Source organism: Montipora foliosa, chromosome 5, assembly GCF_036669935.1.
Source record: "Montipora foliosa isolate CH-2021 chromosome 5, ASM3666993v2, whole genome shotgun sequence".
NCBI lineage: Eukaryota > Metazoa > Cnidaria > Anthozoa > Scleractinia > Acroporidae > Montipora > Montipora foliosa.
The window spans coordinates 19,109,434-19,121,933 of NC_090873.1; the positions used below are offsets into that span (position 1 = coordinate 19,109,434).

Below are 12,500 nucleotides of genomic sequence, written 5' to 3' on the forward strand. Positions count from 1 at the left end.
GACAGTAGAACGAATTCTGAAAAGTCACCGTTTTAGATCTTTTTACATTGAGTGATACCAAGAGAAGGATCTGTTCTCCTAGTGAATCTAGCAGGTGCATTGATGGAGACATTGGAGTCATTAGACATGTTCTTAAAGATATAAACAAGATCCAGGTACTCATGCCAATAACGTAAGGGTATCAGATTAAGGTTAACGAGATGCTTCCGTGAAGCATACACTGGGTTGCCTGTGGTACGTGTTACAGAAAATCAGAAGGCACTGAATTGTGTGGTATTGAACTACAGCATTCCAGTCTCTGAAGAATAACAAATAAAAGAGAAGCGAGAAACATTGGCTTCTGGGCTCACGTGTTGATAATTTTCAAGTTCCCTCACAACTTCTTTGCACCACATGTACAAGTGTAAGCGTGCCCTCTGAGCATCTGACAGCTTTGTTATACTAAAGTTTGCTGAAATTTTCATATTCGGCGGGGTTAGTATCTAGATGGGAAACCAAAATAGTATACCCCTCAAAACAGAAGCATTGGACCGAAAATTCTATTTGAACGCTAACAAATGCGGACCAAGCAAAGAACTGATTTTGTTAGCTTGCTTTATGCGAAACAAATATTGATGCAAAAGTAAATAAATAGTGATACAAAAGTTTTTGGGAAGAGCAGAAGGAAGTTTTCTGGACGGTCGATCGAGAATAAAATATCTTGCCATCAGCAACAACATTTATGACATGAAAACAACATTAATTTTTAACCCCCAATATAAAAAGTTACGATCAGCGACAAACATTTTGGGAGATTTTTGCTATTGTACTTTTGGCTGCACAAGTAAAAGCGCAAAATCGAAAGTGACATCGGATTCAGCGGGCGCCGTGATGAAGTTACCGCGGCGTGTTTTAATACTCGCGAAGCAGTGAAGCATCTGTGTCAAATCATCATTTGACACGGATACCGGGTTTTTGTTTTTGTTAGTTTTCTTTTTCTCTCAAGTTTTATAAAGTTTGACAAGAAATGTGCGAATTCAACACAAAGATCACAGTCGCCCAACTCTTTCAGGTTGACAGTCAAAACTTTATTCTCCAAGACGAGGTTATTTATCGCCAGGTAATTCCATCGTTTTGGGGATAGCAGCTACTTTATTATTCATCAGTGTCAGATTTTTTTGGCCGATTTTGGGGGTCATTTTGTTGAAACTCAAGCAAGCTTCCAACCGACCTGTTTATTTTCGTTACACTATACCACAAAAATGCTCCCGTATCACATTTCAACACACGTATGCAAATTTGTTAAGCTCGAAAATTACACAACATGATATTAAAGTTCACAAAGGCTGGAAAAATCTCGGCAAAATCCTTTTTCAGCGAAAAATTAATCGAAACAAACAACATATTTATTATTAGAGGCAAAAAAACCTTCCTATTTCAATTGCGTGCGTGCAAACAAGAGATGCAATTAAATACATTTTTGACAGTTCACATCAAACCCTTTTCGACTCGGAACCTTGACAGTAAATGATGAAGCACAAAAGCGACAACAACTTTCATTCAAATAATTCTTCACTGTCACATTTCCAAATATTTTACACCTTTGCAGAGTTGAGTACAAAATACCGGTAAATGTAAATTGTCAGACAACTAAGATACGACTTGAGTAAACACTGTGATGCATTCTTGTAGGCGTTCGATTCCTTCAATGTTAATTTGTAAAATTCATAAAAAAAATTGCTATTTGATTTCCGTGTTTTATATAATACCAAGTTAGTAAAATATTAGAAACAAAGCTCACTTGATATCCGAAGGCGAAAAATGAAATTGTTGTCGAAGACCATTACTCGTCGCTTAAAATCCTGATATTTCGTTTTTCAGCGCTGTCTTGCTCATCCAATTGACGATACATTCTTGAGCTCCATGAGGGTATATTTTGTTCAAAGATCCACTAAAACGCCATTCACGTCAATGACTTATTAGTGAAATTTCCAATTGTTATGCCGAAAGATTGTGCAGAGTTGAGAACAGGTAAATACACATAGAGAGACAACTGAGATAACAGATCCACTATATGGATTCCTTCTCTGTCTTTGTTGAACCCATACTGAGTTACCAGAGAACTGTTCATTTGGTTTCAGTGTTGTACAAAACACCACACTTGGCAAAATTTTAGGAAGACAGCTCACTTTGATTACGGCTCGACGGGCGACAGATTGTTATCGAAGTCCATTACTCGTCAACATTTAACATTGTCTGTCTTGTTCAGTATCCAATTCGCTTGCCATTATTGAGCTTCATAAGGGTACATCTTGTTCAAAGATCCACTAAAACGCCATTCGCGTTACATGACTTTCGACGCCATTGCCGGTTAAGTTAATCGTTCTACTGTGTCTACCAGAGAAATCTACGCATTTCCCACTACCCTCTCGATCCTAAGGAAATACGCGAAGAAGGCTCTATGCACAAAGACACCACTTAGCAGGGGAGCGACAGGCAAGACTTACCGACACGGCAAAAAAATATAAAAGAAAAAGAAAACGAAAAATAAAAAAACGACGAAATTAAAGACAGATTCCGACTGGGTTTGCCATATTGGCAACCCAGTAACAAGTCTATTTTTGTAACTGACTTCACTCCTGAACGGGAGGGACAGGATGAACGTAGTCGCTCTGCGCTGAATCCTTTCGACTGAGTAAATTAGTTTCACTGATTGTGGAGCCCAGACTTGAGAGCAGTAGGCCAGGCGGCTTCTTACGAGAGTGACATACATTGATTTTCGCACCCTCGGATCTTCAACTTCAAAACAAGACCAACATTCTGCTCGCTTTGGATATGACCGACTGGAAATGTAAGTTCCATTTAAGACCCGGAGTAATTAGTATTCCAAGGTCTTTTTCAGACTCAGTCGCTTTAACGGGAACATATTCCAGAAAATAGGGTGTGTCTATTGGGCTAGTACATCTCGTAAAAGACAAGGAGGTGCACTTGGACTGATTAAGATCCATCCTCCACTCTTTATACCAAGTGCAGATGTTGTCAAGGTCTCGCTTGGTGGTCTGCTTTTACATGGGGTCTGGGACTCTTCTGCAGACTCTCCTTATGGCCGTTGTTATCTCTCTTTATTGTACGTGTATATACGTTTTTCTGCCATTAAATTACAATAAATAAATAAATAAATAAATAAATAAATAAACTAGCTAGGAGCTAGCTACGCATCGTACTACTGGTACTTTTCTTGTGACCCGATAGTGTGTTTTTCTTTTCCGACCAACGGCAGCTGCCGTTATGTATCCAAGTTCCTTGACATCAAGAAAAAGCCGTTTCCGACAATTTACTGCAGCCTCTGCTTCAACGCAGGTTCAAGAGCAAAATTAATTCAACTTTACTTATCAATTAAAACTTATTTTTACTTTATGCTATAGATGATTCGGATTATTAGGCCCTTTTTGCTTGCAATTATAGCTTCAACCAAAGGGATGGACCAAAACAAAGAAAAACATGGGACAAAATATACGAGAGTGCTTTGTTTGCAAAGTTTGCAATATAGAATAAATCTCTCGTTCGTTAGCTAGCTGCAATTTGCTTAAAGAATCGCAAGCTTTCTATTTCACTTTCAAGACATTACACGCCGAAATAGAAACCTAAGATACATGTTTCATGTGAGCAGCATTACGAGCACGACCTGATGAACCGTTTCACTCTTTTGTTTTTAGGTTTTCTATTGAACGGTAGCGTTCTTGCTCCTTTTTTTTTTTTGCAAGAATTAAGTTCACGTCGGTTGTTTATACAATTTTCCCTTGACATTAAAAAATTATGCGCAAAAGTATATTGCTAGCCTCAAATCCTTGAATTTTCGTATCCAAGGGTGTAACTTAATCCCTGAAACAAACGGAGCAAATGTGAGACGAAAAAGTACTCTGAGTAATGAAACGGACACCTTGAATGAGTGATTCATTAAACATTCGGTAGACTTTAAAATATTGCTTAGTCAAGTATAAGAGTTAACATCTTGCTTTTCTTTGTAATATAGCTATAGACATTATAGACCAAAAGCAAGTCGAAGGAGGCAATTAAGGTGTGCTACCAATGCTAGAGCTGATTGTAGAAATAACGAAAAACAGCGAGTTGCTAAGGCTTTATTTTGACGCCAAAATTACAAGTTCTCGGACCTCCTGTCCCGAGGGGTTTTAAGATATCGCTTTCATATTTTCAGTTCTAATAGATGATTGTACTACCCCAAATACCGTGAGAGGAATTTTTCGTTTGTCTTCGGAGAGTGATTTATGGCACTTTTTCTTCCCAAATTAAGTACCACATGAGAGTTTCGACTTTCTTTACATATCAAAAAATTCCTCGCACAGTATTGAAGTGCATTTATCTGTGACTAATATGCAACAAAGTGCGTTTGTTTTCGCAATTAGACCCTCCGTGAGGGTACACTGGGTTGCCTGCGGTACGTACACCGTTCCGGACAATCTTTTTCAAGTTGGGGGTCATTAAGACCATTTAAGGGGTCACCCAGAAATCATACCAGCAGAGGCCCTTTGGCTCACAGGTCCTCACACGTTCGCACGACGAAACAGATCCTTTTCTGAGGTTAAAAACCTGGCTACCGGCCTATTAATTAATCATTTGTCAGAAAGAAGAAATTCCTGTCCTCTTTAGAAAAAATAGACACGCTTTGCTTACGTGTGGTAGTGAAGTAACTCAGCAATTTATTCCATATAAAATGTCAACTGAGCTGTGTGTTGTCTTCCAGGAGATTCAAGTTGTCCTTGCTTAATATGTCGCCCTAACAGTGCACGATATTGATTTGGTATTGTCTATCACTGTAGTGCCATGGTAGAAGTCTTGGGTAAATAGCCTGAGAAGACATGTGGTGACTAGCAAAGTACTGAACCCAGAAAGATTGAAGAAAATAAATGGGAAGTGAGAAACATTGGCTTCTGGGCTGACATGTTGATAATTTTCAAGCTCCCTCACAATTTCTTTCACCACAAGTTTAAGCGTGCCCTCTGAGCATCTGACAGCTTTGTAATACTAAAGTTAACCCTGTCCGGCGGGGTTAGTATCAGGATGGGTGACCTCAAACATATACCCCTTCGTAAAACAGAAGCATTGGACCAAAAATACTATTAACGCTAACAAATGCGAACTCAGCAAGGTACAGATTTTGTTAGCTTGCTTTGTGCAAAAACAAATATTGATGCAAAAGTAAATTGATACACAATTTTTAGAAAGAGCAGAGGGAAGTTTCCAGGACGCTCGCTCGAGAATAACATATTTACGACATGAAAACAACATTAATTTTGAACCGTGAATATAGAATATAAAAAGTTACGAGCAGCGACAAACATTTTGGGAGATTTTTGCTACGTTCAATTTTGTTATCGTACTTTTGGTTGCACAAATAAATCGCAAAATCGATAGTGACATCGCCGGAATTCAGCGGGCGCCGTGATTAAGTTACCGCGGCATGTTTACTCGCCAAACAGTGAAGCATCTGTGTCGAATGATGGCAAAGATACCGGGTTTTCGTAAGTCAAAGCAAAGATCACAATCGCCCGAACTCTTGAGGTTGACCCCAGGGTTGACCATTGTTTCATCTCTCCAAGACAAGGTTATTTATCACCAGGTAATTCCATCATTTTGGAAATAGCAGCTACTTTATTATTCATCGGCGTCACAATTTTTTGCTGATTTTGGGGCTCATTTTGTTGAAACTCAAGCACGCTTCCAACAGACCTGTTTATTTTCGTGAACCTTTTCTGCTTACAAAGCAATACTAAAAATATCCTCCCGTATCACATTTCAACCTTAAGCTCAAAAATTCAATATACGACATGATATTATAATTCATAAAGGCAGAAAATATCACAGAATCCTTTTCCAGTGAAACATTTAATTGAAACAAACAACATAAGATGCACTAAAACGCCGTTCGCGTTGGAATGACTTTCGACGCCATTGCTGGTTAACGAGAATAACAAACTCACGAGGCAGAATGTATATTTATATTTAATTAAGTTAGCACAAAAGAAAGACGCTAACCTCATTTTGACACGAAAATGCTTTACTATTGCCATAAAAACTATCCAGTTAAGCTCGCATATTATAAAACATGATGAATTCATAAAGGCCACCTTTTTCAGCGAACAATTTTTTGAAACAAACAACATATTTGCTATTAGAGGCAAAAACCCCTTCCTATTTCATTACGTGCGTGAAGAGAAGTAACTCAGTCGTGTCAAATATGCGCAATATTACAACAAACTAAAATTTCAGGCTCAAACCGTTTCCATGAAGAACCTTTTCCTTGTATAATGAAGCACACAATAGACGACAAGCTTTCTTTCAAATAATTCTTGGCTGTCACATTTCCAATTGTTTTTTTTACCTGAAGACTGTGCAGAGTTGATGACAGATCCACTTAAGGTGTTCGATTCGTTCTCTGTCTTTGTTGAACCCATAAGTTACCAGAGAATTTTCCATTTGATTTCAGTGTTCTACATAACAGCACACTTGGTAAAATATTATTTTAGATTGTTGTCGAAGTCCATTACTCGTCGCTTTTGAGATTCCAGGTGTTGGTTTTTGACCGCCTGCCTAGTTTATCCAACTGACTTTCCATTATTGAGCTTCATAAGGGTATATTTTGTTTAAGGATCCACTAAAACGCCATTTGCGTTACATGACTTTCGACGCCATTGCAGGCTAAGTTAATGATTCTACTGTGTCCACCAGAGAAATCTACGCATTTCCACTACCCCCTCGATCCTAAGAAAATACGCGCAGAAGGCTCTATGCACAAAGACACCACTTACCAGGGGAGTGACAGGCAGGACTTTTACCGACACGGAAAAAAAAACTAAAAAAAATAAATAAATAAAACGAACAAATCCCACCCACTTTCCAGTAATAAAGTGAAAGGGCCGAAGCTTCTACAGCTGACTCGGTCGTTTTGAGTTTGAGGCTTCAAACTGAAAAAAGGGCACTATTAAATACCAAAAAATAAACTACTCAAATAATTCAATCTGTTAGCTTTAATATGATATATAGTTCGACCCTATACAAAAAATAGTGGCGCGACAATTTTATTTTTCAACGGACGCCTCATTTTCCTTTACCCAGACCTTTAGATGTCGAATTTCGAAGCTTCATTGCACAAGGACTTGTATCAGCATGACAAGGCATCGTACCTTCATTTTTAGAGAATTCTACGGAGCCCATTAAGGGCCATTAAATTGCTCTATTAATTTCAAATCTCCTCCGAAGTTTTGCCTGCGTTCTGAGTTTTTTCCGACTTTTTTCGGAAGGCCGCTGACCCCTACCTACCTTGGGTGGCTTGGAAACAAAGATCCCTAAGACCCCTAAGACCCTAAGACTCCAAAACGAAGAAAGTAACTCAAAACCCTCAATTTGGCTAACCCTAGGCCAAGACAACCAGGTAGGTAGGGGTCGGCGGCCTTCCGAATGTAGTCGAGAAAAAGTCGGGAGAAAAGACGGGAAAAAAGTCAAAAAGCAGGTAAAACTTCGGAGGAAATTTAAAATTAAAAGAGCAATTTAATGGCACTTAATGGGCTCCGTATAGTTCTCCTTAATTTCCCCAATCACTTTTTTTGTTATACAACAATTGTTTGTATTGATGTTTCCGTTCTTTTCTATTCTTGTTGAAACAAAAGGTGGCCAGTATAGGCTTATAGTACACTCCTGTTTTCTTTTTAATTATAACGTGTACAAATGCAAAGACGAATCCCTATCGGAACTCCCCGACTTCCTTCAAATATCAAATTTAAAGCCTGTCAACAGTCGTTTACCCGTCCTTTTTGTTGGTTAGAAAATGTGATACGATATGTCACTTGGCAATCTGGCACAGACACAACTAATTTTTTGTCAAGTTTTAAAAATAATTTGTTTTCTTACAGATTCCGCTTATTACGTCAGTTACTACCGTCAAAAAAGGAATGTCAACCCTACAACAAGTTTGTTTTCTTTGATGCAAGTACGCCAGGAAATTGACAAGAAATTGGCTCAAGTTTGTACCACTGCAGATAAGGTTTGCCAGCCAGGTCCACGGGGTCCTCCCGGAGATCCCGGTGCCCTCGGATACCCAGGCTACAAGGGAGAAAAAGGCGTCCCTGGGGGAAAAGGTTCTCGAGGGCCAATTGGTAAAACAGGTCCTCATGGTGTGAGAGGAAAAGAAGGACCTCAAGGACAGCAGGGAATTAAGGGCGAGAAAGGTGAACAAGGTTTCCTAGGATCTACCGGAAGAAAAGGGGACGTCGGACCGGTGGGCCCAAAAGGACTTAAAGGATCAGTTGGCTTGAAAGGAAACAGAGGCGAAAAGGGCTCCGTTGGTATGCAGGGTCCTAAAGGAGAATGTCTTTTGTTTCCAAAAATTGTTGCGTTTCCAGAGTTGCTGGAGGTATTCCTTTACAAACCAGCCGTATTTTATTGTTGGGTTCGAGGTGTAACGTCTTTGAAGATCACATGGAGTAAACTTGGAGGCACGTCGTTGACCAATACAGAGACTCGAAATGGTGTTCTTTACATAAAAAATGTAACAAGGTCACATGCTGGGTCATTAGTGTGTACTGCACGCACGAGTTATGGCACTTTGGAGGCTGTCACCACTTTACAATTAAAAGGTACATCCGGCTGTTCATTTGCTTAAGTATGATTGTCAACAGTTTTTTGGTCCTTTTCCAGAAGGTGCTTCAAGCTTTAGCTCGGTCACATTCGGAGTTCCCTAGTTTGGTTTCGCTTGCTTACATTCTATATCATTTAGGGTGTAATTTACTCATTGGATGTCGTGATTTTTACATAACACTCATTAGTGATTTATGTGTGAAGATCACTCGTCCTGTTATTAAGGTTGTGCAGCTGAATCCGTTTCTGAAAGATTCTGAAATGCCCCAAAGAAAAACTGTGACAAAACAATAACATAAAATTGTTATTAAATTGAGAAAAATGTTCACACAATGCACAAATGGGTCTCGAGCACACACGGCGTGACATAATGAACAAAATATATCAAGGCTCAGGACATGTGCTCAATTTGCTCGCGTTGACCTGCGATAGCTTGGAGCGTTTCTTTTGAGGTTTTCTCCCCACGTGAAATTGTGTTTATTTATTCGATATTTAGCTTAATATATAGATTTAGCCAAGCCTAAAAAGGAAGCTCCCGTTTCTAATCCCATTATGTGGAATAATTATGCTTCTGCATAAATTACAAATTAATCGTAATTAATGTACGCAGTTTACAGTGATCGAACACCTCTGAGATGACAGCAGTAAACAAACAAGCCTTGCAAACAATAATAACGAACAATTTTAATCCACAACTAAAACTAAAATTACATGCAAAGTAATCTCTTTCACAAAAGTTTCCGTTTGACTGATAATCTCTACACCATCTTTCTTCACTTTAGAACAACAGCAAAAATTTTGCTAATTAAGGGGGCTAGGTCACGCTATTTTAGGTAATTTTGTTTGATTTTGTTAATTATGAGCTCTAAACGTCAAATTGGCAGAGAAATAGTCTTTCATTTGCAAAATCACGGCCACATAACAACTGAGAATGATTTTCCAGCTGTGCAAATGACATTTTGCTGTAGACTGATATAAATTTGAAAAAAGGTGGGCCGACGTTTTTCAAATTTACCCAAATTTCAATCCATTTCAATCCTCTCCAGTTTTGTCCATCCATGTCCCTTCTTGGCTTCCCTGTGTTTTGTTAGAGTTCTTCTATAGTTTTGAACAGTTATTTTGATATTTTAGTTAATTCTATGACCATTCGATCAGTGCTGAAATTGCCTAAAATTGCGTGACCTAGCCTAGTCTAGCTTCGCTTTCTCGACTGCAATTTCACAGTCAAACAAAGCAGCTGAAGACTGGACATCCATTTCACACAAAAAGCCTATAAATGTCATTGCTGAAATATGCCAGAATCTCTGTCAACACGGAATTGCAAACGTTTTCAGGCCTTTTTCGTTTTGTTAGCGAGTTTTACAAAATATGTGAGGCAGAGATGCACGCATTAAGAAGGAAAACATTACCTGAAAGCTAGCCACTGTAAATAAGTGTTTTTCCTCTCGCTCTATTTCTCTCAGATTTACGGTGTGCTTCTCCTTCCTCGGCTTCTCTCGAGGCTTTCTTCGCTTAAAGTTCTCAAATTCGTTGCCTGTTCTCTCGTGCTAGTCACTCAAAAAACGCGAGTTGCCAAATGCAACGCTGCCACGCGATTTCCCCCCAAGGAAAACTGCCCGAACTCTCCCGTCCCCAGACGCTGTCCTGCCTCCTCACCTCCGCCCCGACTGTCGGTACGGACGGGCGTACGCTAACGTCAAAACCAAAATTTTTGGGGCTCTTTGCCTGAGCTCCGCTACAAGTATGATTGATGCTATTTATCAAAACATCGGAAAGCTGTATAGTGCTGTTTTTTTAGGAAACCTTGTTTCGTACGGAATTGCTATAATCGGAATAGCTTGCGCCATTTTAGGTCGGTATGATGAAAGGCTACCCTTGTCAGTAGTGTTGATTCTGAAACCTCTGCTAGCAGATAAAAGTTGGATCGATAGAACATGTAGATCTGACGATAAACGTCAAAACTAACACAATCTCTATAAACAGCATACAAATACCAAATTGTTTCTGCGATGCATCAAAGTTAACTTGCCATTTGATGATGGAACACAATCATCCTTCTCAGCCAACTTGAAAATGTGACATAATTATGGATCTGAACATCTCAACGAAAGAGAGGCAGTTCGAAGGCACTTCCTAATCTCTGATTGCTGCTAGTATAAGAAAAAGTATGAAATGAACAGAATAGTATGAGCATTTGCGCTTTCCACCAAAATGATATTTCGGCTCTCCACCCAGTTAGAAATAGATTTAGAACACTGTTCCCCTCAAGGATTCCGTTTTAGTCTCAAGCGTTTGATTCTAACCTATTATGGCCTTCATTCGCACATTCGCGAGAGGTTAGTCAATCCCTGTCGCCTTGAGCCACACTCAAAACGTAAGACTGGCGCAGTTCCAATACGGACCGAACCAGTCTCGGGAATAGATGGGAGGAACCTGGTTGCTTCACTTAATCTGATCGGCACAGTTGCTTAAATAACGCTGTCTTTTAAAGCAAAATTCAGTAAGGTACGTAATAATAAGAGTGAACAAAATAGCCATGGTGTTTGCACAAAGCTTGAGAATTCATCACCGAGACAAGCAAAGATATTACTTTTCGTTTTCGCCCTGCTTGGCACGCGAGCAGGATCGAAGAATTCTGCTTGCTGTCGGGAACAATTGGTTAGCAGGGCCTTAGGAAGTCCCCCGGATCGTACACTGACAAAATAATCATAAAGATTCATAAAAATTATATTGCCGTTGAAAGCCTGTGCAGACTTGAACTGACATATCCAATTATTACTCCATATATTTTTTTTACAGAACCGCCGTCATTTACGGCGAAACCTCCTTCAGTTGTTCCTGCATTGCCAGGAATGATTGTCAATTTATGCTGTAAGGCTGCAGGTTCCCCGGCACCAAAGGTAGAGTGGTCACATGCTCGATGGTCTCCCAGTTCCAAAATCTATTTCCAGCAAAATGGATGCCTTGCAGTTACAAGAAAAGAAGGAGAACAAGACAGTTACACTTGTCGCGCTACTAATAGCTTTGGAATGACGCAAACAACAACTACTGTGAGAGGTCAGTTTTGAGCATCGCTTAATCATCCAGTCACAGGCTGACTTTTTATGATCTAATCCATGTTGCCGTGCGTCTTTTCCATAATAATGACGTCAAGATATGGTAAGAAAAGTGGCACATGTGTCACTGATGTTCGCAAGGCAACATGGAATCTATTTGTTTCATGTAATAAATATTTTTCTTCTTGAAGACGTCAGCTATGCATCCGTCTTTTAATAGATCATAGGTAAAAGCCGATCAAATACCTTCATTATTGAGCTTACTACATATAATAATGTACTCCTGATCCATGGTAATTCGATAATGAAGGAAAGAAAATGCGAAGACAGGAGTGCGAAGAAAAAGGATTCTAAATAAAGTATTTTTCCAGTGGAACGTTTAAAGGACCGAATGAAAAGAGGTTAACTGTTCAGAAGAAAACATTAGTAAAACTGATTGATCAAGGTTTCTCAATTCTTCAAAATTTTATCTAGTATATTTCCTCCGGAAAGAGCGCCCCAAGTCATATTTACTACAAACATCTGAAATGTTCCATTTATCACAAAACTCAGAAAAAAAAATTGATACGTTTCGAGCTCTTAGCGGTGGTACTGGGGTGTGGTTACGATTTTGAAGTTCATTTTTAATAATACCTGAATAGCTTTAAAAAAAATTGTACCACAATAAGATAATCGATATATCGTGCATTACTGAATTAAAAGTAATAAAAAGTACAGTTTATTCATCATTGGAGCTTAGAGACTAGAGGAACCGTGAGGATTACGAGCTAGCTCTTACCTTTTACAATAAATTTTATTTAAAAAAAAAAACCA

General features: G+C 39.1%; 1 protein-coding gene across 1 annotated transcript in view; it reads left to right on the plus strand.

The window, feature by feature from the left end:
* Positions 1-12,500, plus strand: part of LOC138003722 (uncharacterized) — a 73,755-nt gene that overhangs the window by 11,789 nt on the left and 49,466 nt on the right. Inside the window, exons 2-3 of the mRNA XM_068849933.1 lie at positions 7,908-8,630; positions 11,431-11,688. Coding sequence (XP_068706034.1) covers positions 7,908-8,630; positions 11,431-11,688 — 981 coding nt within the window. The remainder of the gene's footprint in view (positions 1-7,907; positions 8,631-11,430; positions 11,689-12,500) is intronic.